This window comes from Olea europaea, chromosome 8, assembly GCF_002742605.1.
Source record: "Olea europaea var. sylvestris chromosome 8, O_europaea_v1, whole genome shotgun sequence".
In the NCBI taxonomy this organism is placed as follows: domain Eukaryota; kingdom Viridiplantae; phylum Streptophyta; class Magnoliopsida; order Lamiales; family Oleaceae; genus Olea; species Olea europaea.
In genome coordinates this window covers 16,633,183-16,657,909 of record NC_036244.1, presented here as the reverse complement: position 1 = coordinate 16,657,909, position 24,727 = coordinate 16,633,183, and the positions used below count along the sequence as shown (strand labels likewise).

Below are 24,727 nucleotides of genomic sequence, written 5' to 3'. Positions count from 1 at the left end.
CACCCCATGATTTATCAGTATCAGCAGGCTATGCAATTTCTGTATTCATGGTGAGATGTGGTGGTTCTGTCAGCGACGATTTTAGTGGTGCTGCGACTAATGACAGTGGTGAGGTCGTGGTCACAACTGTTGGTGTGGTCATAGATGATTTGGTTGATTGTGACAATTAAATTAGTTAATCTGTGACCAATAAACTATATGTGACCAATTAAAAAGATAATAATGTGTGACAAAAAATTTGATAATCTGTGACTAATAATTTGATAATTTGTAACTATATAATAAGTTATGACTTATAGTATTTGTGATTTGTGACCAATAAATAAATATTGATTTATAAGTTTTTTGATTTGTGGCCTATAAAATTTTTGAATTGTGACCGTAAAATAATTTGTGACATAAAATTTATGATTTGTGACTAAAAAATAATAAGTGACTAATTAAATTGTTAATTTGTGATCAAATTGTATGGATCTATAATCTAAATATAATTAATTGATTAATTGATTGATTAAATCATAAATAAATTTAAATAAAAATATGATTTTTGAAGTTTGAAACTTCTTTTCTTAATTTTGAAATGTGTGATACTTAAGCTCTTATTTATGAAATTTTCCCAAAAAAAAAAAATGAAAATGGGCCAAATAATTGACCCAATACTATAAAGTGGAAATTACAAGTAACCATACATTAAAAATCCAATTATCTAAAATCAGGCCGAACCTTTACTTATTCATAAATCAGATTTTTTTTTTCAATTAGATAAATCATGCATAATTGTATCCCATTATTTTAGAGATTTAAAAAAGGAAAACTGCCGTGCATTCCCATACGTCTAGTCTAATCCTACACCACGTCCATATTTTCTTCATCGATTCTCGCGAATTTTCAGCACCCAACTCCAGTATCCGGCGAAAATCTCCGACGTAGTGGTCACAACCGTTGACGTTCTATATACTTCCATTAAAGTAACACCTTTCGATTTTCCACCCATCTCTATGTAAGCGACTTCCGATAGATACAAAAAAATGACCCGTTCAAGCAGTGCAAATCGAGCGAAGAAATCGGAAGGCGAGTCTTCGGGTAGTGCAAGTAAACGGAAGGCTGAACAAATACGGGAAGATTCTCCTTCCAAACGGCATAAACCACCACGATCAGTCCCATCAAAGAATGCAAAGAAGGTTTGTTTTTTAAGTTCAGCGAAATTTTTCTTTAGTTAGAAGATGCATCTGGACATTGAAATGGATGGGTAAAAATTATGTTAGACGAATTTTTTGTTTGGTGACAGACCATGCTATCTATTTTTCTGGACATTGTTATTCTATTCAAAATGTATAATAATTTAAACGGATAGTACTGTTGTGTGATTATGAGGGTTGAGTCAGGAAGCCTATAAGGGGATTTGTGACCTATTAGTCATTGTTGTGGCCTGTGTGTTCATCGGTAACCAAGTATTTTTTTATTTGTGACCAATGCTGAGGCATTGATATACATTTGGAGGGGAATTTTTGCAGTTGTTTGTGTAAATCTCCTTTTCAAGTTCATATTCATGCTGTGACCTTTATAACAATGTGTGACCAATTACTTATTTTGTGTTGTGACCAATGCGCAGGCATGGAGATTCATCATACCAGAGAATAGTTGGTTTCCAAGTAAAATCACGATTACACCTACGAAGGGTGTGCTGTCAAATTTCAAAGCCAACCTTAATGAAGACTAACGACTTATACTGCAGAACACATGTGTTGCACATTTCATAGAATGCGATGAAATTGTTGTACAGTCGCAATTGATACACTATTTCCTGTTGAGGCAGGTTCGGTAGCCCAATGAGAAAGAAATGTGGTTCAATATAGCTGGGAGGTTTGTAAGATTCTCCGTGTCGGGAGGTTTGTAAGATTCTCTGTGTCGGAGTTTTGTTTGGTGACTGGTCTTAGATATTTTGGTGATGTGGATATGAATCGATTGGAGAAGACTCCCTCGCATTTGAAAAGGAGATACTTTAGTAACTTGAAGGTGGTGACACATGCGGATGTAAAGGAAAGATTTCTTTCTGCAGGTGACATTCCAGATGAGGATGTTTCAAGGCTTGGTGCGTTGTATTTCATTACTTCTTACCTGTATCCAAGAGACTATAAGAAGGTGGTTGAACACTATATGTTTGTTCTAGTAGAGGATTTTAATCTGATGGACTCGTTCTCATGGGGTAAGTCACTCTTTGAGACACTAATTAGTTTATTGAGGGAGGGTTTGAGCAAGAGAACGACCCATTATAGACTACGAGGTCTTCTAATAGCGTTTCAAGTATGAATTTACGAGACAATACCTACCCTCGATGGATATGTAGCAAGAAGGACCTCAAGAACATATCCCCGAATAAGGAATTGGACGGAAGACGATCACCCACCTGCTGCTAAGCTTGACGGACCTAATTGCTTCTGTAATCCCGAACTAATTATCTAAACACCATTTACAATACGTCAATGCATCTCATATGTGCTTATCCTTAAGTCACAAGTCGTAATACAGAACTTAAATAGTTGTGTATCTAAGTCAGAGATTATACACATCAAGTCACAACATATGTTCATTGACTCACAATTAATAATAGACAGGTCACAGAACACACTCATGACATGCCTCACATGGTTATGACCGGACATATACCCAGTTACTGTTACAACTCATTGCTTGGGTTTATTATTTTGTACATCGATGTAGTGTGCTGACATTACAATGTGTCTGTGCTTGGAATGGCAGATGGAAATACGTGACCTGGACTCGTCAGACATGGAAATGGCAATGCCATACATGTATGAAATGCAATATATCAAGCCTACCCAACCTGAACGTTCACGTGGGAAAAAGAGAAAGGGGGTATGGTGGATAGATCAGTTCATTCCGTTGGGGCAACTAGGAAGCTGAGTTACTCGAGTGAAAAAGCATCTACGCCGCTGCTTATGATTATGGATGGTAGACTTGGTCACTCCGATGTACCTCTTGACGATGGTGATGACGATTTTGTTGACACCCCACCCAGATGGTAGGGAACAACATTCCATGCCAATTCGCCTAGTAGGGAGGATCAGTCGGTGCTAAACGATGTAAGTTGTTAAATAATGTCAGCTGTAGGTCACATGTCACATTTTCTAGCTAACGCTTTTTCTGTCAATTCATTACGGGTCACAGGTTATTCCACCTTTGCTATTTTCATAAGTCATCGTGTGCACACGTCACATGTATTAGAAACATGTCACAGAATAGGTCACATGTCACAGATTATTTCACGTTCAGTTATTATTCTTGGTGCAACATCGTAGTACATTTCTAGGTCATAGTTTATGGGTCATTGATCTGTCAGTTCATTATGGGTCACAAGCATCTGGACTATAGATGTTTTCACCATTGTCTTGCCACTGATAATGGGTAGTCATATGGTGCAGGTGGTTAACGAAATGAGAAAACAGTTTTTCAAACAATTAACTGAACTCCAAACTGAGAATCATCGGATGAGTGTGGCAATCGATGCGATGAAGTCAAAGATATCATTGCTCAAGCAAGATCAGCAAACAGAGATATCGTCGCTCAAGCATGATCAGCAAAATAAATTGAACAATATTGTTCACATGCAAGGTGAAATCCGTACAGACTTGATCGACATCAGATCAAACAAGCAGTTTATGATTGAATCCGTGACCGCCTTGATTTCTAGTTCCATGGAAGAAATCCTGACCAAATTCAGAGATAAATCTGGGTTAAACATTGTCAAAGATTATGAACCTTTGGACAAGGTAATCAACATACCATGTGATCTCATAAAATGATATATGTTCATTTGTCGTATAAACTTTAATTATGATTATACATTTTATGTTACAGGTTGGAGATGCGGAAATAACAGTTGATTCTAAAGGCGAGGGTAAGATGGAAACTGTCGTTGACGTTGAATTTCCATATAGCCTACAACCTCCATCCTTCGATCTGGGTGTTTGTTTCACGCAACCAACACCCATAGAACCAACAAAATCGAAAAAGGTGGAAACGTATGTTGAGTCTGTCGAATATGATGTTTTGAAGGACACGAAATCTGCTGAGAAGGTGGTAAGCCCAGATAATTCTGCTAGTTATATAAACTACTGTATGTTGCATGTTTCAGTAAGTCACAGTCCATATCAAATTAATATGCAGGAGTCTCCTATTTTTGCGCCAAGTTCTAGATTGCCCGTTAAGAGGGCTCCTAGGCCAGCTAAAGCACTTCAATCTCCGTATGTTCATGAAGGGAAGCAAATCAAGCAGTCGAATAATGTCGTAATCTTCCAACACTACAATCAGTCTGCAGACCATGCCGATATTGCCGACTTTCAAAGTTGGTTCCAGAGATGATATAAGCTACATAGCAAGTATGAATTATTTTTTTGCATATCATTATAATTGGTACATTTATGAATATTCAATCAAGTTTTCTTTGTAGGAAAAAGTTTAATGATCGAGATGATCATTTTCGTCCACCTTTTCTTGTTGGTCAGTTCGTCGTTGGAAATAAAACATGGTGGTACGAACTTGTGTCTAGGGATGTGTCACTGAGTAGTTCGGTATGTATCCTTTTGTAAGTCTCAATTTATATGAGTAGGTCATAGATTCCATGATCATGGTCATAGCCAAGTACCTATATGTCACTGCCCACGTCCCTCTTACATTCCGGCGTCTATAAAGTTCGCAATGCGATACACATGTTTTATATGTCCCAATACAGGTAACATTTTTTGTATGCATAACTGGTTACATGTAATGGTCACAAACCATTTGAGGTTGGTCACAGATAAAGGCGAATAGGTCATAGTTTATTTACAGAGTGTACTCCAGCATATTTTCTGGTCACATTTCACCATGCACAATTTAGAAGATGGTGGTACGAACTTGTGTCTAGGTATGGGTCACTGAGTTGTTTGGTATGTATCTCTTTGTAAGTCTTAATTCATATGAGTATGTCATAGATTCCATGGTCATGGTCATAGCCAACTACCTATATGTCACTGCCCACATCCCTCTTACATTCAATTTATAAAGTTCGCAATGCCATATGCATGGTTCGTATGTCCCAATGCAGGTCACATTTTGGTATGCATAACAGGTCACATGTAATTGTCACAGACCATTTGAGGTTGGTCACAAATAACGGTGAATAGGTCATAGTCAATTTACAGAGTGCACTCAAGCATATTTTCTGGTCACAGTTCACCCTGCACAATTTATATGTCAATTCAATCTTACAGTTTTCCATTTTTTTAGCATATGGATGTGTGCTTCTACTACATACGTCAGTTAGCAAGTAATGGCAAAAACATCAAAGTCATCGCCACCACGATCGACACGGTGTTTCAAGCCAAGCTGAAGAACATGTACCACAAGTTCAAACAAGATCCAGAGGTAATTGTCACGGATGAGAGACTCATTGACGACATCACAGGTGCACGAATTCCACAGAGCAAACCTTCGGCAGAAGTGGACCTTGTGTTCATGCCCATTCTGCCTACAAACAAAGCACATTGGATGTTTGCAGTGCTTGCTATCAAAAAGCAGACCTTACTTCTATTAAATTCGGCAAGGAAAACATACAATGGCATCAAGGTCCTTATCAGAATTGATCCTTTCGTTAAAATGATCTCTCACCTCATGGACCATATTGGAATTTGGAGAAAGGATTCGGATCCATCTACTGACGATTCCAAGGAGTTGAAGGTGGTACTTAATTCCTCTGTTCCACAACAGAATAATGGGTAATTTTTGTCACCGAGAATTTAAACATACTGTTATAATATGATTCTACACATAATGGACCGGAATTTTTTTCACTTTGCAGGCATAACTGTGGCATATATGTGATTAAATATGCCAAGTACATGCTACATGACGATTTAGGATCAATGCCAGTGAAATTTGATACGTCTGGATGTTGCATCATTGTTATTCAAGCACCGTGAAATCAGTACAGAGAGAAAGACGTTGCTGCCAACCGGTGGAGATAGTATAGTTATTAAGTGACATTCGAGGTGTAGTTTGAAAATGCAGTAGAATGGAATGTGAAGTGTGATTATGGATAATTTTTTTGTTTGCTTTGAACAAGGGTATTTTGTTCTGGGGATACTCTTTTGTTTTTGATTTAAGCAATAGTATTTAAGCAAGTGTTTGAGTTTTGGATTTCATGTGTCTTGAAATTATGTTTTGAATGTATTATTCGGCATGAGATATTGTGTAACGTGTTCCATATTATTTTAGTTAGATCCTCTTGTGAACAGGTCATACTAAAGGTCACTTGTTGCAGAAAATATCACGAAAAAGGTCACATGTCATACAGTAGGTCTCAGTTATTTCTTATTCTTATTGCAACATCGCAGTTCATTTCACAGGTCATCGACCAAGTCACAGTTTGATGTATATTGTTCATATCACAAACAACTGGAAACAGGTCATAGTAGAGATCACATGTTCCAAATCCTTATGCACAGTCTCTTGCCAACGGGTCACAGTACGGGTCACATGTCACATAAAAAGTCACCTAACATGTCACAATAAGTATAATATTCTTTGTGCACAACCATAGTTCGCTGCAAAGGTCACAGGCAATTGAAAACAAGTTACAGCAAAGATTACATGTTCCAATTCCTTATGCACAGTCTCTTGCCAATGGGTCCCAGTACGGGTCACATGTCAATAAGAAGTCACCGAAAATGTCACAATAAGTATAATATTCTTTGTGCACAACCACAGTTCGTTGCGAAGGTTACAGGTCAATGTTCCAGGTTCACATAACAGCTAACAGACCATTTTTTACCCGTGACACCCCACACTCATTTATTATGAAGTAAATGTAACAACCCTCCGGTGATAGTTCGCACTGTAATGGTCACAACACACGTCACAGGTTCTTTTAGGCTATACCCAATTCCCACCTGTCATGTTTGCCTATATTTAAAAATGTGTTTATGTGGAAAGAACATTACAAATACAATAGTAAAACATCATTATTATAAGGTTTGAACTTGGAAATGTTGTTATTAAATAAATATTTGTGTTCTCTAACAAATTGTGTTCGATATTACGTTCAAACACTGAATGAAAAAGTAAACCAACTATCTTAACAGAACCAAACTGTTGCAAGTTCCATGATATGTATCATCAGTTGACTTCCTTATCTTTTCTTTGTTTTTTCAATTGAATTTGACTTAATGGAACCAAACTGCTACAAGTTCTGCAATTGTGACTACTTTCACCGCAATGACCGCATTGGACAGTTATGTTATTTTCAACTGCAGAACTAAACCTCTTCTCACTAGGAGTTCCGCAACTTCGCTTTTGATTAGGTGGTAACACAACTATGTTCTCGAAGTCTTTGGACACTATCCATTCATTTCGATTTCCTACATAGAAAATAGTTTCGTTGTAAGTATTCTTGTATGCTTCTCTCGTCTAACAATATAAACAAAACTCATATGGATCCATCTTCACACTTGCAATCACAGCCAGAGCGTGTGGACACGGTAGTTGATCAACTTGGAGCATCCTACAAGTGCATGTACGTCCTTCTATATCAACGACAAAAGTTAAATTTTCACAGCTGGTTGAGAACATTGTCTGATTAATACGCGCAACCTACAACAAAAGAGTAATATAACAAATGTCACTAAGATGTTGGCCACAAAGAACAAGTTACAGGTTACATATAACATTTCAGGCACAAATGTTGACATTACCCTCAAGTTTCTTATATCCATGCTCATTTCCCTTATTTGCTTCTCATACTTGCTTGACAAGGTTGTGAAAGTGGCTTGCGCAGTTTCCCGATGTCTACAAAACCACACTGTATGGTTTGTTGCAATGACTCCAACAAAGTTACGATGGGATAGTTCTTGGCAGATTTTGTGACTGCATTAACCGACTCTACTATATTCGATGTCATTGTAGAATATCGATTCGTTGGCATGTGGAATCGTGACCATTTAGCAGGACCAACACCGTCCTACAAACATAAACATGATTATCTGTTAATTATATATTTCACAATACTGTAATAAATGTATGCACAAGAATATAACTTGGTGGTAATATGTAATGTATTACCAGGTAACACCTTATCTTTCCATTAATCGCATCGAGCTGTTGCATGTTATATTCGTATTCTGACAACGTGTAGGCACAAGCAGCTGAATTAAATGTTTGTGTTATATTGTTACCCGATTTTCCATAACGTGACTTTAGATTTTGAAGGAGATGATACGAACAAATTTCATGACATGTTCCGGGATAAACCTTCTCAATAGCATTTTTGATGATATTATGGCGATCCTATACGAAGCACAACCCTTCTCTATAGCCATACGCCTTCCTCAAGTTTTCGAAGAACCATGTCCAAGAGGCATCATTCTCATTATCCTCAATCCCGAAAGTAAGTATGTATATGCTGTTATTTGCATCCTGTGTACATGTCGTAAATAATGTCCCACCATAGTGTCCATTTAAGTACGTACCATCAAACACAACAATCGGCCTACAATGTCCCCAACCTCGAATTGATGCGCCTAGCGTCATGAAGCAATATTTGAACCTACTGTGACCATCAAGCTCCAGATCTGTGACCGTTCTAGGATTTGTATGTTGCAACATGGTAAAGAATCTTGGTATATTATTAAAAGAATCTGCTGGATCACCCCTAATTAGTTTCAAAGTTTCCTCCCAAGACCTCCACGCTTTCACATAGTTCAACGATACTCCATACGTATGCAACACGTCATTACATATATCATTTGGGGTATACAGAGTGCGTGACGATGTGTACTTGTATTTTATGCAGTGCGACACAAGTGCTTTTGTTGCTTGCCTATGAAAACCAAGTACAATGTTAGAAGCAATCAGTGACCTTCTACAATATGCCTAATTTTAAACAATTCTGTTCTAGCCATCCTAGATGCTCTACAGATCCAATCACACTCGTCATATGAACACTTGACAAGATAGTTCTTCTTATCTGACAGAACAACCACATATTCAAACATGTTTTGGATGGCATAAAAGGACAAGCTTAGCTTCATGATCTCTTTGTTACGAAAAACCCTTCCTGTCTTTATGTCCCTAGCATTGGTGACCGATACAACCGTAACCTCATGCTCATAATTATCACACAACGGTTCAATTATCGCCCCGCATATATCTGATGACATATCCATCAATGAAAATTTTGGTCCACTGGGTTGCACACCAAATGGTAACATTGCATTGTTCTGTTTACTATCTTCTTCTGTGACCTCAATGATGATTGGATATTTGGGTAGGTCACGATCCATATCTTTCAACGCCATGTATGACAGCACATTATTGTCATTCTTGATTACAATTGGAGATAGTTCACTATTCAAAACATACTTTATTGTGACTGCCACTTCAGTGGGATCCAATCCAATCTAAGCCATAATTGTATCCACCAGTTGCATGTACCCGCAATTACGATCGATTAAGACCAATGAAGGCTCTAAGGCATTCAATAAGCAAACATATATGTATCCTATTTCTGCAACACCAACTACAATAATGTCAACCACAAAACAAGGTTTAGGTCACAACTAATGAATATCATAGATTAGGACACGGAGTCACATTTTGCGGATAACAGCAATTCGTCGTAGTTTCATTGCAAATCGTGAACAAGTCACGGCATCATGTGTCAAAGTTTCAAATGGAGCACAATACTGTTATTACAGCAAATATGTAAAAGTTTCAAATGCAAATGCAGATCAGATCAGAGCATTAAGTCACAGATATTGAAAAGGAGTCGCAATACGTAGACGAAAGGAAATGCGTCACCAATTCTAATGCAATTAAGATCACAGTCATAATTCACATATCATAGTGATTGCGTCGCAGCGAATGCGTCACATTTTTTGGACTGCAAGCTGCATATTATGACATACTGACCGTGGGTCAAAGGAAATGCATCACAGTTTTCAGTTCATGTTAGGTGTTGACTCTATGTACAACATGTGTTCATTTTGTGAATGCAGAGCACAAGAGGTCACAAGCCACAGCATTAGAACTGTACATTACAATATACTGACTGCAGGTCATAACAAATGCGTGACAACTTTTATTTCACGTTACATACTAAGTAAACACAGCTCACATATTCGTTTGGTGAATACAAATCATAAACAGTTATAATTCACTGCAATTGCGTCACAATTTATAATGGAATAATGTAATTTAAATCTTGACATCAATCGTGTGATAGTTCATTACAATGATACAGACGATCTTAAAATTGACCGATCAGTGGTTATCAGGCAGCAAGCGGATTGTGAGATTAATTGAATTTCAATGATGTACCCGATAAAAATCGAAATCCCTGAATTCGACGACGGCTGCTGAATTAGATGCTGTTCGGACGAATCCATTGACAATCTGTTGTTAAGCGATCGTCTTTCCCCAACTGTGACTAGGATTATGCGATCGACGTCAATCGAAGGAATTACGTGAACAAAAAAAAAAGTAAATTCAGTTTTTTTGTCGTCAGCTTGGAGATGAAACATTTTATTTCAGAGATGTGAATCTGTTATGATACAGACTGGCGTTGATGGAGATACGTGTGTTGATGGAGATACGTTCCTAGTTTTTAGGAAACTGATTTGAAAAGAGATTTTGACATACAATTTTATATGATAGCTGATTTCAGAAAATGTAAACATGTTACCTTATTATTGAATTGGGCCAAAGTTAGTATCAGTATTATGAATTTTTCTCAACTATAAAATTGGTGGATGCCATTGGTCTATAGACTACAAACCCTTCCATAATCTATTCCAAATCCCCACGCAAGTCCCTTCTGAAATCTAAAGCATTTGAATTGAAACCCACAATTCCCACCAAAACAATAAAGTCCCAAATTCATGAAATCGATGAAATTGAAGTAGTGAAACCGTAGGTGTCAATTGAAGCAAGTAATACCAGATTTATTTATTTATTATTATTTTTTTTGTAATATTCTTCTTCTACCTCTTATTTTGTTCCATTCAGTTATTGATTCGGAAAAATGTGAATGGAATTTTGTTCAAAAATTTAAAAATTACCCAGTTTGTTTTGGTCGATTCAACCCAAAAAAAAAAAATAAAAATAAAAATAAAATTTTGTTCAATTCAAAAAAAAAATCTTTTTCTTCTACCTCTTATTTTATTATTTTGTTCGATTCAGAATTTTGAGCTCAATAATTCAAAGTAATATACATTCCAGTTCAGAGTATTTTACTCATTAAATTGAACTTTAAATTCCAATTCAGAGTTTTGTGTCTTTCATTCTTTGTAATTTGTTTATTTACATTTCAATTCCGATTTATTACAGCAATCATGGAAAGATTTTATAAACGAAAAACTCTTGAGGTTGTGGAAAATTTTAATGAGGAGATATCAAATAGAGACGATTTTGATGTTGCACAACTTCCTACCGATCCTGGATTAAGGACTCTAACATTGGTTGTGCAACGATATCAAAGTATAAAAACTTGTAAAAAAAACAATTGTAAGTTATTTCATTTTAGTATAATATTTAGGTCATAATGTTGTTTTTTTTTTATTCTTTAATATTATTGTCCGCACTAAAAAAAATAAAAAATAAAATAAATAAATCTGCATCTGTGCCCCTGATTAGATTGGTCTTTTTGTTAGGGTTTTTTTTTTTTACCGAAATAAGTACTAAAGAAACTTGTAACAAATGGGAAGGAGTCATGTATTCGGGTTGGGTATTCTTCCACGTCAAGTATACTTCAACTGTTAGTTGAAGTATTCTAAATTTATTTAAATAGTGGGACAACTAAACACTATTCTTTGGCATCCCAATAGCTTTTCAAATGATTAATTTCTAATTAAATTCTCATATTCTTTTCTTCCGATTGTAAATAATTACCATATTGTTTGATTTGCACGATTTTCTGCATTCACAAGAGTTTATTTTCGTCCATTACCTTATTCACATTATTTTGGTTTTATTAATACAGAAATTACATACAACTCTGAAAGGTAACATGCACCGTGACACCTTTGCAGTGTTGGGAAAAATGACAAAACTTGCCAAAAACATAGGAAAAGCACAAATTCTTAATGGTAATAAAATAAAGGTGGTATTAGGTCTTTCCTCGGAGCAAAAGCCAATAATATTATTATTCCATTTGTATGGAAAATTGCAAATTGTTTCCAAAACTTCCACCTCGGGTATGCCGATATATTTTATTGAGGATGTGGTCTAGTCTACATAATATTTTTAATTAAATGATAGTAATTTGGTCGATATATTCCTGTCAATTACAAAATGCATTTATCCCCCACATTTTAATTTATTTTTCTTGCCTAAGAATTAAAGTAACAATTTTACACAACCGCTTAACATTGGGAAAATTCCAGCTTGGATCCAAACCTTTACCTTTTGGAACACCCCAAGTCTCTGACTTATGAACTGTTTGTGAATGTTGTCCTTTTCTGTCTGGAAATCATTTATTTGACTGTTAAAACAAATTATCTCTTAAAATGATCATTGTGTTTTTTGTTTTAGCTTGGAACAAAAGAATAAGAATGAGTAAAACAATGATTAAGAAAAAGAATGAAATAAAAAAAAGAATACAAAAGGGGAGGGAGGGAGGGAGAGAGGGAAAAAAAAAAAAAAAAATGTAATGAACCATTGTACTCTAGTCTTCCACGCCACCTTCACCTACCGCGGCGGTTTTCCTGTCATCCATGGCAGTTTTCTATCATATTCCTTGGTAGTTCTCTCAATCTTCAACCTTTTTAATTGTCGGAATGCGGAAGCGGAATAATCTAAAAATTAAAAAATTTCTTTAATTCGATAAATAAAATCGTCTAAATATTCAAGTATATATTATATCAAGATTAAAGAATTTTAATATTTACCTAAATTCGATGGTCAATTCTTAAATTAATTCTGAATCACAACCTTTCAACTTTTTTTTATCACAGACTTCCAGCTTTTTAATTTCAAAAACTTGATACTTTAAACCTTTAAGTTTTTTATGGTATTCTTCAAAGTCAAAATTGTAACTATTAGTTAGCACTTTCTAATTATTCTCACTAACTTAAGTACAATTTTTTTCAACGGTCCTGTGAACTAATCACATTTAGCTATCGTTAGATACTGAGCTCAAATTTTAACCATTCAACAGAAAATAATTAAATAGTCACTCTGCCCATTATAAGGGTGATAGTTCCCGACACGAATTCATGTTCTCTACTTAACTCATTCTCATGTTCCCAACTCTCGAGATATTTGACAAATCAAATTGGCCCTTGGTTGAGATTATTTTCATAAGAATGTATTTTTGAATAATGTATTGATGAAAAATGTGTGGTTAAAATATAAGGAAAAGTTTTGAATTTGCGTGTAATATTATTTTATTAAAAAATATGTGGTGAAATAATATCAAGTCACTATTTAAAAATATATATATTTTTTGAAAGAATGTGACTCAAATTGGGCTTTGATCTCACATATTGACGTTATAGAATTAAACTCAACATGTAGTCCGTTCAATACACTCAAAGTATACTGGTGTCACCTTTAACTATTTTAGTGATAAGGCCAAATCACAATTCTGAATAGTGAATCAGTCAATATTACAACATTTCGATACAAGGTGCCAACCCTTATACATTGATTGTGAACAAATTATTTATAATCAAAATATAAATTATGGCACACGGTACTTCTCAACGCAAGTACTAACTTATATTATTACAAATAATCATAAACAGCTTAATTCGAATGCTCAATATAAATAAATGTAATAAATAAATAAAATAACTATTTATTTATTATAAAATATTATTTTATCATAGCAAAATATACTATACGGGCACACAATCTAACACTAACATCACAGCACAATCTTCATCTACCTTGGTTTTGGAACAAAAATAATTTCAAAAAGTTTCTGTGATATTTAGAAAATTTTGAAGATTTTTAAGGATTGTAACAAAGTTGTAGGGTTGAAAAGATGGTTAGTGAAACTTTTGGGGTTTAAAAATACAAATAAGAACTGTATGCATTTGCAGCCGAACACCTACATAATATCTCATTTATTTATGGGTGAGGGGCAGGGGCGGAGTCAGAAAATGATGTTAAGATGGCTGAAATTTAAAATTTTTTGAATGAACTTACACCACAAGAAATCGAGTTTCGGAGGCTATTTTTGTGACTTTCACGATAAAAAGTATACGAGGTACGATGAAATAAAAAAAAAAAAAAAAGCTTAGATGTCTCACATTAAGATATTTTACTAATTTTTTTTTTCTTGTTTTACCAAATAAAAAATTAATGCTTACTTTAAAAATATAAACAAATCGAATCATGATAAAATTAAGCAAAAATACATATCCACCAATGAACAGTTTAAAAATTACTTAATGAGTACTCTTTTATTAACTTTGACAACCATTCTTTCCAAGCAACTGAAAGTTTTAACAAATATTCTTTTTATTATTAATATCAAATCTATAGTAACTTATTCATCTTGATCATAATATCTATATTATGGTCAAAATAAGTATTTTTTTTTTATAAATATGAATTAGTAATGAATGAAAACATACGTAATTTAGAAAAATACGTAGTATCTCTAACTATTAAAATAAGTAATTTTACTTTTAGATCTAATCAATACAATTTATCTCTAATAAAATTTACTTAATAATTATAAGTAAATTTTAGTCAAAGATGATTAAATAGAATATCTAATTTGACAATAAAATATTCACATTTCATGAATGTCTTGAAAAAAAAGAGTAATTAACAATTGTAGTATCTTTAATAGAATTTGAATAATTGAGCATTAAACTTAGGTTGAGATTTAAATTAGAGTTGGGCTAATGCTAATATATGGACCAAAATTCAAAAAAAATAATTCTTGGAAGTTTATATGGGCTAGGGGACATTGCTGGGCATTGCCCCCAACTACCTACGCCACTGGTGAGGGATTTTCCATTTTCAAGGTTTTGAATTCTTTTGAAGCTGAGTCAAAAAAAGGTAATTAATTCTCTTTATATATTTTTTAAAATTACTTTTACATGCGCAAAAAATAGTAAAAGATCAAAGAAATTATCCCCACACAGCAGTTTACTCGAGATATCATTTCGATACTTTTACCATGTTATACCTCTAAGTTTATTCTAGTAGGAAATATGATCGTGATTAACATATGAGCACTTTATTTATACGGATGCTAACAAAGATAAGAAAAATGGAGGAACGAAAGATTAATGATATAATAGGTAAGGATAGAGATAAGTAACATTTCAACTACAATGCAAAATGTCATTGCTATTGACATGGAATACAACGTTACTGCTACATATTTGTGTATAATTATATAGTATTTGAATTAAGATATTCTTGTCGATGTAAATGAATTTTCTTTATAATATTGTCATTTGTCATTGTGACTCATACATTGTGTATGAAATATTATGTGATGCTCATGTCCACGTAACTTAAGAAATAAATGATTCAAATTATATGAGAAATAGTATTATTTTAGGGAATGATTGTTCGTCAAAAAAGAAAAGAGAGTTAATTTCAATTTTATTTTATATATATATTTTTGAATTGTTAAGATGTGATATCCATATCTCTATCACGATAATTTTTTTTTTTTTTTTTAACGAGGTGTCCCAGCTTGCGCTAGACTATATATCCTCGTCCCTGAACCTCCGGCCCCTCAGCTGCTCAGGGAGGTAAATCGCAGGATGTGCCATTGTTGGTTCCCAGGTTCCCACATTGTTTTTACTCCTTCTCCAAAGGAAGCCTCCTCCATGGTGATTAATCCACAAATAATTTCTCATTTATTGGATCAAAGGTTCCTACCAGAAATCGAACTCCCCACGCTTGGTTTCAGAGCCCCCAATGTGATTGTTCCGCCAACTTGGTTCCAGAGCGTGTGTGCATAGTTTTGTACACGGAGGTTGCAGGTGATGCATTTCGACATTCATTGTTGATAAGTTTGGCAGTGTTGGATTCCCAATTGGGCGTACAATTGATATATGGTCACACAATAGAAAAATGAGAGATTGAATGTCAAAGTTAAAATTTAAAGTCTTAAATAACAAGGATATAGTAGTTAAAATTTATTTGAATTCTTTCCCTTGATTCACAAACTCATAGATCAGGTTCCTAATGAAACAAATGAAAATTTGATTACTTCCTAAATTTTTGTGAACTCTAAATTAAGCCCGTCTTTGAGCCTCGTTTGTTAAAAATTCATTTTCAACCATATTTTTTTTAAAAATAATTTTGCAGGTAAACTAAAAACTTGTTTCAAATTTTTAATCATATATTCTCCAACAAATCATTTTAGCAAAATTTATTTAAAAAAAAAAAAAAAGGAGTTCAGACAGAGCTAAATAAACTTCTTTTTCCTCTCTCGTTTTGCAAACATAACCAAATTCTAAATCTCTTCTTTTCCCTCCATCTTCACTTACATGGTTCCTCTTCCATTTGCTCACATATTGAATCACAATAGCATGCATATTCTTCTTCGCTCTGAATAGTGTCCTTTTGTACGATGTTGTTTGGAAATTATTTTGAAGAATCCGCGCACCTTGAGGTCTTGCGAAAGAGTTTATAGAGGTTCCTATATTTTCTTTTCATCGAAATTTTTTTTTAACTCCCCACTCTTAGGTCCCCGGTTATCTACTGTAAAAAAAATAAATAAATAAATAAATAAATAAATTTGTCAACACATGAAACGAACTCGAATTGTGGCTTTGAAACCATTGATTCGGGTTCATGTGAAGTCATCAACGTTTCGATTCAAAATCAAACCAAATTATTTGGAGATCATTCAGTTTAGGTTTCAATAGTTAAAATCTGAAACATTCATTCACCCAATTTGATTTAAAAAACACTTATTTTATGCAAGATATTTATTTATTATTCTATTTGTACTTCAAAAAATTTAGTATTGAACTATATATGTTTATAATTTTACATTCATTAACCTTATTTTAATGTCGTTAAAACTTTACTTTGAAACCAAATCGAATTCCAAAAAGTGGTTCTTTTGAAATTTATCCAAACCTTGAAATGATTTTATTTGAAAGTAGTTCAAAAACAATTCAATCCGAATCATGTTTGGCCTTATTTTTTTTTATTCTTAAACACTTCTCATTTTATAGTTCGACAAGTTTATATCACATGTTTAAATATTATAGTCATAATTATTTTCATAGTGAAATTGTGTCTCATTTCCCCACATTCCAATTAGCTGAATGTCACGACTCATTATAAATCGGTTTTTCAGTATATTTTGATAAATGTTAATAAAATGTATAATTGAAAAGTTGTGAATATCTCAAAATGTATGATTAAAATTCATAATTTAAATGAAAATCATAATTTTAATTCATGCCAAACTGAAATTTAAAATCTTTTTACCATAACACCAATCCAAACGACATACACAAACGACTCATATAAGAAAGAGTCGCAGTTTGCTATCAGTGGCGCTCATCACATGGCGCATCTTAGCACTTAATAACTCGAAAAAAAATCCGAACGTTAAACCAGACCAGGATTGGGTCCGAAACCTCGTTGCCCCAACCCTACTCTACACGACCCTCCACCCCACGCCACCCCGATATAATCTAAACTCACCTTCGCGGCGATTTTCCCATAGTATCCAAATCAAAGAAGAGAGAGAGAGAGAGAGACACTTAAGCAAACCGTAGGGCCTTTCTTTCTTTTGAAGCTCTTGTTTGCGTAAAATGTGTGTGTGAATGATCGGGATATGGTTATGGGGACAGAAAGATCGAAGGCTTTGCACAATTTCACGATGCCTTGTGGCCTCCGGTGGGGTAACCAGCGATATCTCCGTTGCATGAAGGTCAACTCAAATGGCCAAATTTCAACCCTCAGCCGCTTCCATGGAAATGATTCTGATTCTTCTGATTATAAGCACCAACAACAGCGTACAACCAGAGAGAAACAGAGGGACAGTGATAGATCCCACAAAATGGGTGTTACGAGAGCGGTGGGCAGTTTCGGTGGTGGACGGAGATTTGAAAACGACGACGATGATGGGATTGCGGCGGTAAGAGAGAAGGTGATGTCCGATCTTCAGGCGGTGGCGGATAAGATGAAAGACCAGATTTTCAAGGAAGGTCTTGAGGAAGGTGAGATTTTCGTTTCTCCATCTCCACCTTCACCTCGGCCACCGCCACCCCCACCGCCTCCACCACCGCGTGCGGCAGGTCAGATTTGTAGGCCGTGGAATTCGAGGACAAGGAGAGCTGCGTGTAAGGCGCCTTTAAGTGGTTCGGTCGCCGGCGGTTCTGGTAGAAATGGAGGAGCTGTTGACGGCGCCACCGCCGGTGGTAACAACATTAGTAAGGCAATGACGGTGGATGTAATGAAACCCCGTTCGGTGCTCTCACCGATAAGGACGCCGTCTACAGGCGATAACAGGTCGCCGAGGCTGAGGATTGGCGTACTCGAAGCGCCGGATTCTCCAAGCGGCGAGAAGAGAGAAAGAGCGAAATTTTCAGTGACACTGCTAAGAAGAGAGATCGAACAGGATTTCATGGCAATGGTTGGTCATAGGCCCCCTCGCAGACCAAAAAAGAGAGCCAAGATTGTTCAGAAAGAATTGGATGTAAGTATATTCAAATTCACAATCAATCATAAACATGATTTCATTTACAGAATGCGAACAGGAATTTCAAAATGTTTGATCATTTGATTGATTGAATTGCGTAATTTATTTCACTGTTCCATTGATTTAACCACTCTTTTTTTGTGGGTTTTCTGTAGTCACTCTTTCCAGGATTGTGGTTGTCAGAAATTACATTGGATATGTACAAAGTTTCTGAAGCTGCTCCATAGACGAAAATGGTGAATTCTTGTTTTCAATTTCAACAGAAGTTAAATGTTTTGAATTGGGTTTGAATCTATTTCTGAGTTTTCCATTGATGAATGAATTTTGCAGTTCTTTGAAGTTTTGAAGGGCCTTTCGTAGGATTTGCTGACAAGAATTGGTTTAACCGTGAAGGATTTACTAATCTAGTGAAATTGTGTCTCATTTCCCCACATTCCAATTAGCTGAATGTCACGACTCATTATAAATCGGTTTTTCAGTATATTTTGATAAATGTTAATAAAATGTATAATTGAAAAGTTATGAATATCTCAAAATGTATGATTAAAATTCATAATTTAAATAAAAATCGTAATTTTAATTCATGCCAAACTGAAATTTAAAATCTTTTTACCATAACACCAATCCAAACGACATACACAAACGACTCATATAAGAAAGAGTCGCAGTTTGCTATCAGTGGCGCTCATCACATGGCGCATCTTAGCACTTAATAACTCGAAAAAAAATCCGAACGTTAAACCAGACCAGGATGGAGTCCGAAACCTCGTTGCCCCAACCCTACTCTACACGACCCCCCACCCCACGCCACCCCGATATAATCTAAACTCACCTTCGCGGCGATTTTCCCATAGTATCCAAATCAAAGAAGAGAGAGAGAGAGAGAGACACTTAAGCAAACCGTAGGGCCTTTCTTTCTTTTGAAGCTCTTGTTTGCGTAAAATGTGTGTGTGAATGATCGGGATATGGTTATGGGGACAGAAAGATCGAAGGCTTTGCACAATTTCACGATGCCTTGTGGCCTCCGGTGGGGTAACCAGCGATATCTCCGTTGCATGAAGGTCAACTCAAATGGCCAAATTTCAACCCTCAGCCGCTTCCATGGAAATGATTCTGATTCTTCTGATTATAAGCACCAACAACAGCGTACAACCAGAGAGAAACAGAGGGACAGTGATAGATCCCACAAAATGGGTGTTACGAGAGCGGTGGGCAGTTTCGGTGGTGGACGGAGATTTGAAAACGACGACGATGATGGGATTGCGGCGGTAAGAGAGAAGGTGATGTCCGATCTTCAGGCGGTGGCGGATAAGATGAAAGACCAGATTTTCAAGGAAGGTCTTGAGGAAGGTGAGATTTTCGTTTCTCCATCTCCACCTTCACCTCGGCCACCGCCACCCCCACCGCCTCCACCACCGCGTGCGGCAGGTCAGATTTGTAGGCCGTGGAATTCGAGGACAAGGAGAGCTGCGTGTAAGGCGCCTTTAAGTGGTTCGGTCGCCGGCGGTTCTGGTAGAAATGGAGGAGCTGTTGACGGCGCCACCGCCGGTGGTAACAACATTAGTAAGGCAATGACGGTGGATGTAATGAAACCCCGTTCGGTGCTCTCACCGATAAGGACGCCGTCTACAGGCGATAACAGGTCGCCGAGGCTGAGGATTGGCGTACTCGAAGCGCCGGATTCTCCAAGCGGCGAGAAGAGAGAAAGAGCGAAATTTTCAGTGACACTGCTAAGAAGAGAGATCGAACAGGATTTCATGGCAATGGTTGGTCATAGGCCCCCTCGCAGACCAAAAAAGAGAGCCAAGATTGTTCAGAAAGAATTGGATGTAAGTATATTCAAATTCACAATCAATCATAAACATGATTTCATTTACAGAATGCGAACAGGAATTTCAAAATGTTTGATCATTTGATTGATTGAATTGCGTAATTTATTTCACTGTTCCATTGATTTAACCACTCTTTTTTTGTGGGTTTTCTGTAGTCACTCTTTCCAGGATTGTGGTTGTCAGAAATTACATTGGATATGTACAAAGTTTCTGAAGCTGCTCCATAGACGAAAATGGTGAATTCTTGTTTTCAATTTCAACAGAAGTTAAATGTTTTGAATTGGGTTTGAATCTATTTCTGAGTTTTCCATTGATGAATGAATTTTGCAGTTCTTTGAAGTTTTGAAGGGCCTTTCGTAGGATTTGCTGACAAGAATTGGTTTAACCGTGAAGGATTTACTAATCTAGTTATACATTGCACCAGCTTTGATAAATAAGAAATTTTACTTGAATTTCTTCTGTTAAAATGGTGGTGTAAAAGACGAATTCACTTGTTTTGGGAATGTTGATTTGTTTAGTTCTGATATAATTGTTCATAATTTTGTTTTTTTTTCTTGGGAATAAAGTGTCCCAGTGCAAAAGGTTGGTAGGGTGTTTTTGTTTTCTTGATTAAACATAGTGCTTTATGCTATTCGAGATAATTTTCTCACAGCATTACTTAATACTTCGTGCAGTTTGTAGTTACTGTTTTATTGAGCTTAGCAAAATGCTTTCTTGGCTGATGGTGATTATGGCAGTTAGGAATAGTAAATGGCTATGATGCGTTCTTTATAATATATATATATTTTTTTATTTTTTTTTATTTTTTTTTACCGTTTCTATGAATTATAATAGAATGAAAAGTCTGTTTGCGCTAAGATGGGATTGGCAGTTGAGGTTAGTATCTAAGAAAAATTTAGCAGGTTTTAGTTTTATGTAAATAGAAGCTTACTTGGTGTTCTTTAGAGGTTGTGTTAGAAATTTTTACTGTTTTCGATTATACAAGCATATGTGGCACTTGTGTGTGTGTGTGTGTGTGTTCCTTGAGAGGGGTACTGGCTCTCCTAGAGAAAGCTATACAATTCTGGCTTCTTCGAAATAACAATCCCGATGAATGATCGGATCGTTTAGATGGTTTGACGAACTTTTGAGATAGTGGTTCGTTACAACAAAGTGTAGTGTCAAACTTTCTTTTTTTCTATGTTGGGTGTCATAGGAAGTCGATCCGTTAAGGTGGATCATATGTGTATCGTAGGCATACTGGTTGAGTTCAATAATAATATATATTTTTTGGTGGATCATATGTGTATCGTAGGCATACTGGTTGAGTTCAATAATAATATATATTTTTTGGTGTACCATGTACATGACCAATTTTTTACAAGCTTTGTTGGTGGTCGACCTGGATCTTAGTCTTATCTGTCGCCTTTTATGTGAATTAATCATTCCTTGGGGGCTTCATGAAGAGGTTTGAGATGCTTCACATTATTAGCAAATGTGCTTGGCTCTAATTCATTGTGAAGTGCAGTGTTATGATGAAATATTTCTTTCCATATGTAGTATCAACATATAAGTAAAAAGTGAAAAAAAAAATGGCAAAATGTAGATAACCCTGCAACTGTGAAAAAGAAAAGAACAATGCTTTTTAGTTACATTTACTTGTGACGAAAAAGAAGAATCATTTAGTTGATCTTAAATGTTGGTCTCAGGATTATTATTTCATTCAAAAAACCGATTGCAGTAAACAATAAAGAATTACAAAATCGTAAAGAACACAAGAATTTTCGCCCCTAAGGGCCCGGATGTTCAGCCAAAGGCCTACTCACCCGTTGTGCATCTACAAAAGTAGATTAGGCTCGAATCCACTAAGAATCACAAAGAATCGATACAAGAATGTATGAAGAAACCACAGTTCCTTCAATTTCAGTTTTCTTTCGCCTCTCTTTAATACAACACTCAATTTTCTACGATCTCACAGATCATATACCAAATACAACCCTAACATCACTCAGATTAGATATTGCTTTCAGAAAAATGCAAGAATAAAAGAGTTTAGAAACCCTCAGAGAGAAGACGAAGAAAACCCTAGAACCGTTCACTCAGATTAGGGCAAAAGTGAAGAGTCACGAGACTTTTTACAGTTCAAAAAAATATCAAAGATCCAACGATCACAAAGGTGCCAAGTGTAAGGTCCACAACAGTTATCCATTATTAAGAAAAACGCGTTTCCAGAAAAACGCTTTTCATTTCCAACCAATTTCAACCCGTTGGATCAACCAACCCGGCAAGGCCCAATATTACTAAGTTTGGGCCAGCCAAGAATAGAGAGGCAACCCACCAACAATCTCCACCTTGCTGATCTATTCTTGATATTCTTTCGTGGATTCAAAATTTGGTCTATTTTTGTTTCATTTGCTCTATAAAACCTGTGAGAAGAAAATGAAAAATAGTCAGTTGATTTTCAAAAAACAACAAATAAAATTCAAATATCAAATTGAATTTATTACCTTCAAAGTATGTTCATAATTTTCAGACAATTTTCGAATTTGTTTAGAGGTAAAACCTTAGTACCAATATCAGAAGGATTAAATTCAGTTGGAATTTTAACCAAGTTAATTAATCCCTTTTCAATCATATTTCTAACAAAATGAAATTTAATACCAACATGCTTAGTCCTATCATGATATACAGGATTTTTACTCAAATGAATTGTACTCTGGTTATCAGTACAGATTCTAATCGTTTCATTCATGAAACCAATTTCATTTAATAACCCCCTTAACCACAAACAGCATCATATGCTGCAATATACTCAGTTTCAGTGGAAGATAGAGCTACAAGTTTTTGTAGTTGGGACTTCCAACTAACACAACCATCACAAAGAGTAAACACATAGGAGGAGGTTGATCTTCTTTTATCTAAATCTCCTGCAAAGTCAGAATCTCTATATCCTTTGAGGATAATACCTTCATTACATCTTTGAAATTTTAATCCTAGCTCAATTGAGCCTTTTAGATATCTTAACATCCATTTGATTGCTAACCAATATGTTTCACCTGGATTGGCCATGAATCTACTAAGCATGCTTATACCATGAGCTAAGTCAGGTCTTGTACGTATCATAAGGTACATAATAGAGCCAACAGCATTTGCATAAGGTATTTTACTCATTCTGTCATATTCTTCATCAGTTTTAGGTGACTGTTCACTTGAAAGTTTGAAGTGATTTGCAATAGGTAAAGTTACAGCCTTACAAGTTTACACTCAGTCATAGCAAACTTCTCAAGTATCTCATTCACATAAGAGTTTTGATTTACATACAGAACACAATTCTTTCTATCTCTATTGATTTCCATGCCTAAAATTCTCTTTGCTTGTCCTAAGTCTTTCATTTCAAATTCAGATTTAAGTTTTTCTTTTTTAATAGAAATAATTTCAGATTTATCATGGCAGGCAATAAGCATATCATCAACATATAATAATAGATAGAGAGAATCAGGTCCTCCTGACCCTTTGAAGAAGAACAAGAGTCAAAATTACTCTTAAGAAATCCCAAATTTTGAACATAATAGTAAAATTTCTTATACCATTGTCTTGGTGCCTGTTTCAAACCATAGAGAGATTTCTTTAATAAACAAACTTGATCAGATTTTAACTTTAGTTTAAAACCTTTTGGTTGATTCATATAAATTGTTTCTTCAAGGTCACCATTTAGGAAGGCTGTCTTAACATCAAGCTAGTCTAATTCCAAGTTGAAGTGGGCTATTAAGGCAAGTAAGATTCTGATAGTGGTGTATTTAACAGCAGGTGCAAAATTTTCATTATAGTCAATACCCTCTCTTTGTGTAAAGCCTTTTGCTACCAGTCTGACTTTATATCTAATGCCCCCAAAAGTAGGTTCACCTTCTTTAATTTTATAAACCCATTTGCAATCAACAACCTTCTGATTTTTGGGACTATTGACAGGAATCCATGTATTCTTTTTAGTTAAAGAGTCCATTTCTTCTTGCATGGCTTTCAGCTAAAGTTTGGATTCCTTACAATTTGTAGCTTCTTCAAAGGTTGTTGGTTCAGAATTAACATATTCAAGTTCAGTGTAAAATGTTACAAATTCATCTGCATTAATTCTTGTAGAAGGGAACCTATTTCTTCTACTTCTGTCTCTGGTCAACTGATAATTTTCAAGGGCAGTATTCTGAGATTGATTTTCAGCATTAGATTC

General features: G+C 35.4%; 4 protein-coding genes across 4 annotated transcripts; 2 read left to right on the top strand and 2 right to left on the bottom strand.

The window, feature by feature from the left end:
* Positions 1–6,848: 6,848 nt before the first annotated feature.
* On the bottom strand, positions 6,849–8,163 carry LOC111398368. The gene is made up of 6 exons (XM_023025282.1): positions 8,119–8,163; positions 7,938–8,017; positions 7,752–7,845; positions 7,509–7,650; positions 7,234–7,418; positions 6,849–6,950 (listed from the first exon to the last, which is right to left on the bottom strand). Exons 1-6 carry the CDS (start codon positions 8,161–8,163, stop codon positions 6,849–6,851), a joined length of 648 nt encoding a protein of 215 aa, XP_022881050.1.
* Positions 8,164–8,343: 180 nt separating this feature from the next.
* LOC111398367 lies at positions 8,344–9,353 on the bottom strand. The gene is made up of 2 exons (XM_023025281.1): positions 8,941–9,353; positions 8,344–8,875 (listed from the first exon to the last, which is right to left on the bottom strand). Exons 1-2 carry the CDS (start codon positions 9,351–9,353, stop codon positions 8,344–8,346), a joined length of 945 nt encoding a protein of 314 aa, XP_022881049.1.
* An 8,255-nt stretch (positions 9,354–17,608) lies between these two features.
* Positions 17,609–19,102, top strand: LOC111399000. The gene is made up of 3 exons (XM_023026196.1): positions 17,609–18,691; positions 18,850–18,930; positions 19,025–19,102. The coding sequence occupies exons 1-2, from the start codon at positions 17,828–17,830 to the stop codon at positions 18,919–18,921; spliced, it is 936 nt and encodes a 311-aa protein (XP_022881964.1). The 5' UTR covers positions 17,609–17,827; the 3' UTR covers positions 18,922–18,930; positions 19,025–19,102.
* Positions 19,103–19,398: 296 nt separating this feature from the next.
* Positions 19,399–21,190, top strand: LOC111398999. Its single transcript, XM_023026195.1, has 3 exons — positions 19,399–20,523; positions 20,682–20,762; positions 20,857–21,190. Exons 1-2 carry the CDS (start codon positions 19,660–19,662, stop codon positions 20,751–20,753), a joined length of 936 nt encoding a protein of 311 aa, XP_022881963.1. The 5' UTR covers positions 19,399–19,659; the 3' UTR covers positions 20,754–20,762; positions 20,857–21,190.
* Positions 21,191–24,727: the final 3,537 nt, after the last annotated feature.

Coding starts and splice junctions, on each gene's coding strand:
- LOC111398368 (XM_023025282.1), bottom strand. CDS start 8,163: ATGCAACAGCTCGATGCGATTAATGGAAAGATAAGGTGTTACCTG. Junction 7,419..7,508: donor CGCTCTGGCTGTGATTGCAA/GTGTGAAGATGG, acceptor TTTTCTATGTAG/GAAATCGAAATGAATGGATA. Junction 6,951..7,233: donor GCAGAACTTGTAGCAGTTTG/GTTCCATTAAGT, acceptor CAAACATGACAG/GTGGGAATTGGGTATAGCCT.
- LOC111398367 (XM_023025281.1), bottom strand. CDS start 9,353: ATGGCGTTGAAAGATATGGATCGTGACCTACCCAAATATCCAATCATC. Junction 8,876..8,940: donor AGGATGGCTAGAACAGAATT/GTTTAAAATTAG, acceptor TGGTTTTCATAG/GCAAGCAACAAAAGCACTTG.
- LOC111399000 (XM_023026196.1), top strand. CDS start 17,828: ATGGTTATGGGGACAGAAAGATCGAAGGCTTTGCACAATTTCACGATG. Junction 18,692..18,849: donor TTGTTCAGAAAGAATTGGAT/GTAAGTATATTC, acceptor GGTTTTCTGTAG/TCACTCTTTCCAGGATTGTG.
- LOC111398999 (XM_023026195.1), top strand. CDS start 19,660: ATGGTTATGGGGACAGAAAGATCGAAGGCTTTGCACAATTTCACGATG. Junction 20,524..20,681: donor TTGTTCAGAAAGAATTGGAT/GTAAGTATATTC, acceptor GGTTTTCTGTAG/TCACTCTTTCCAGGATTGTG.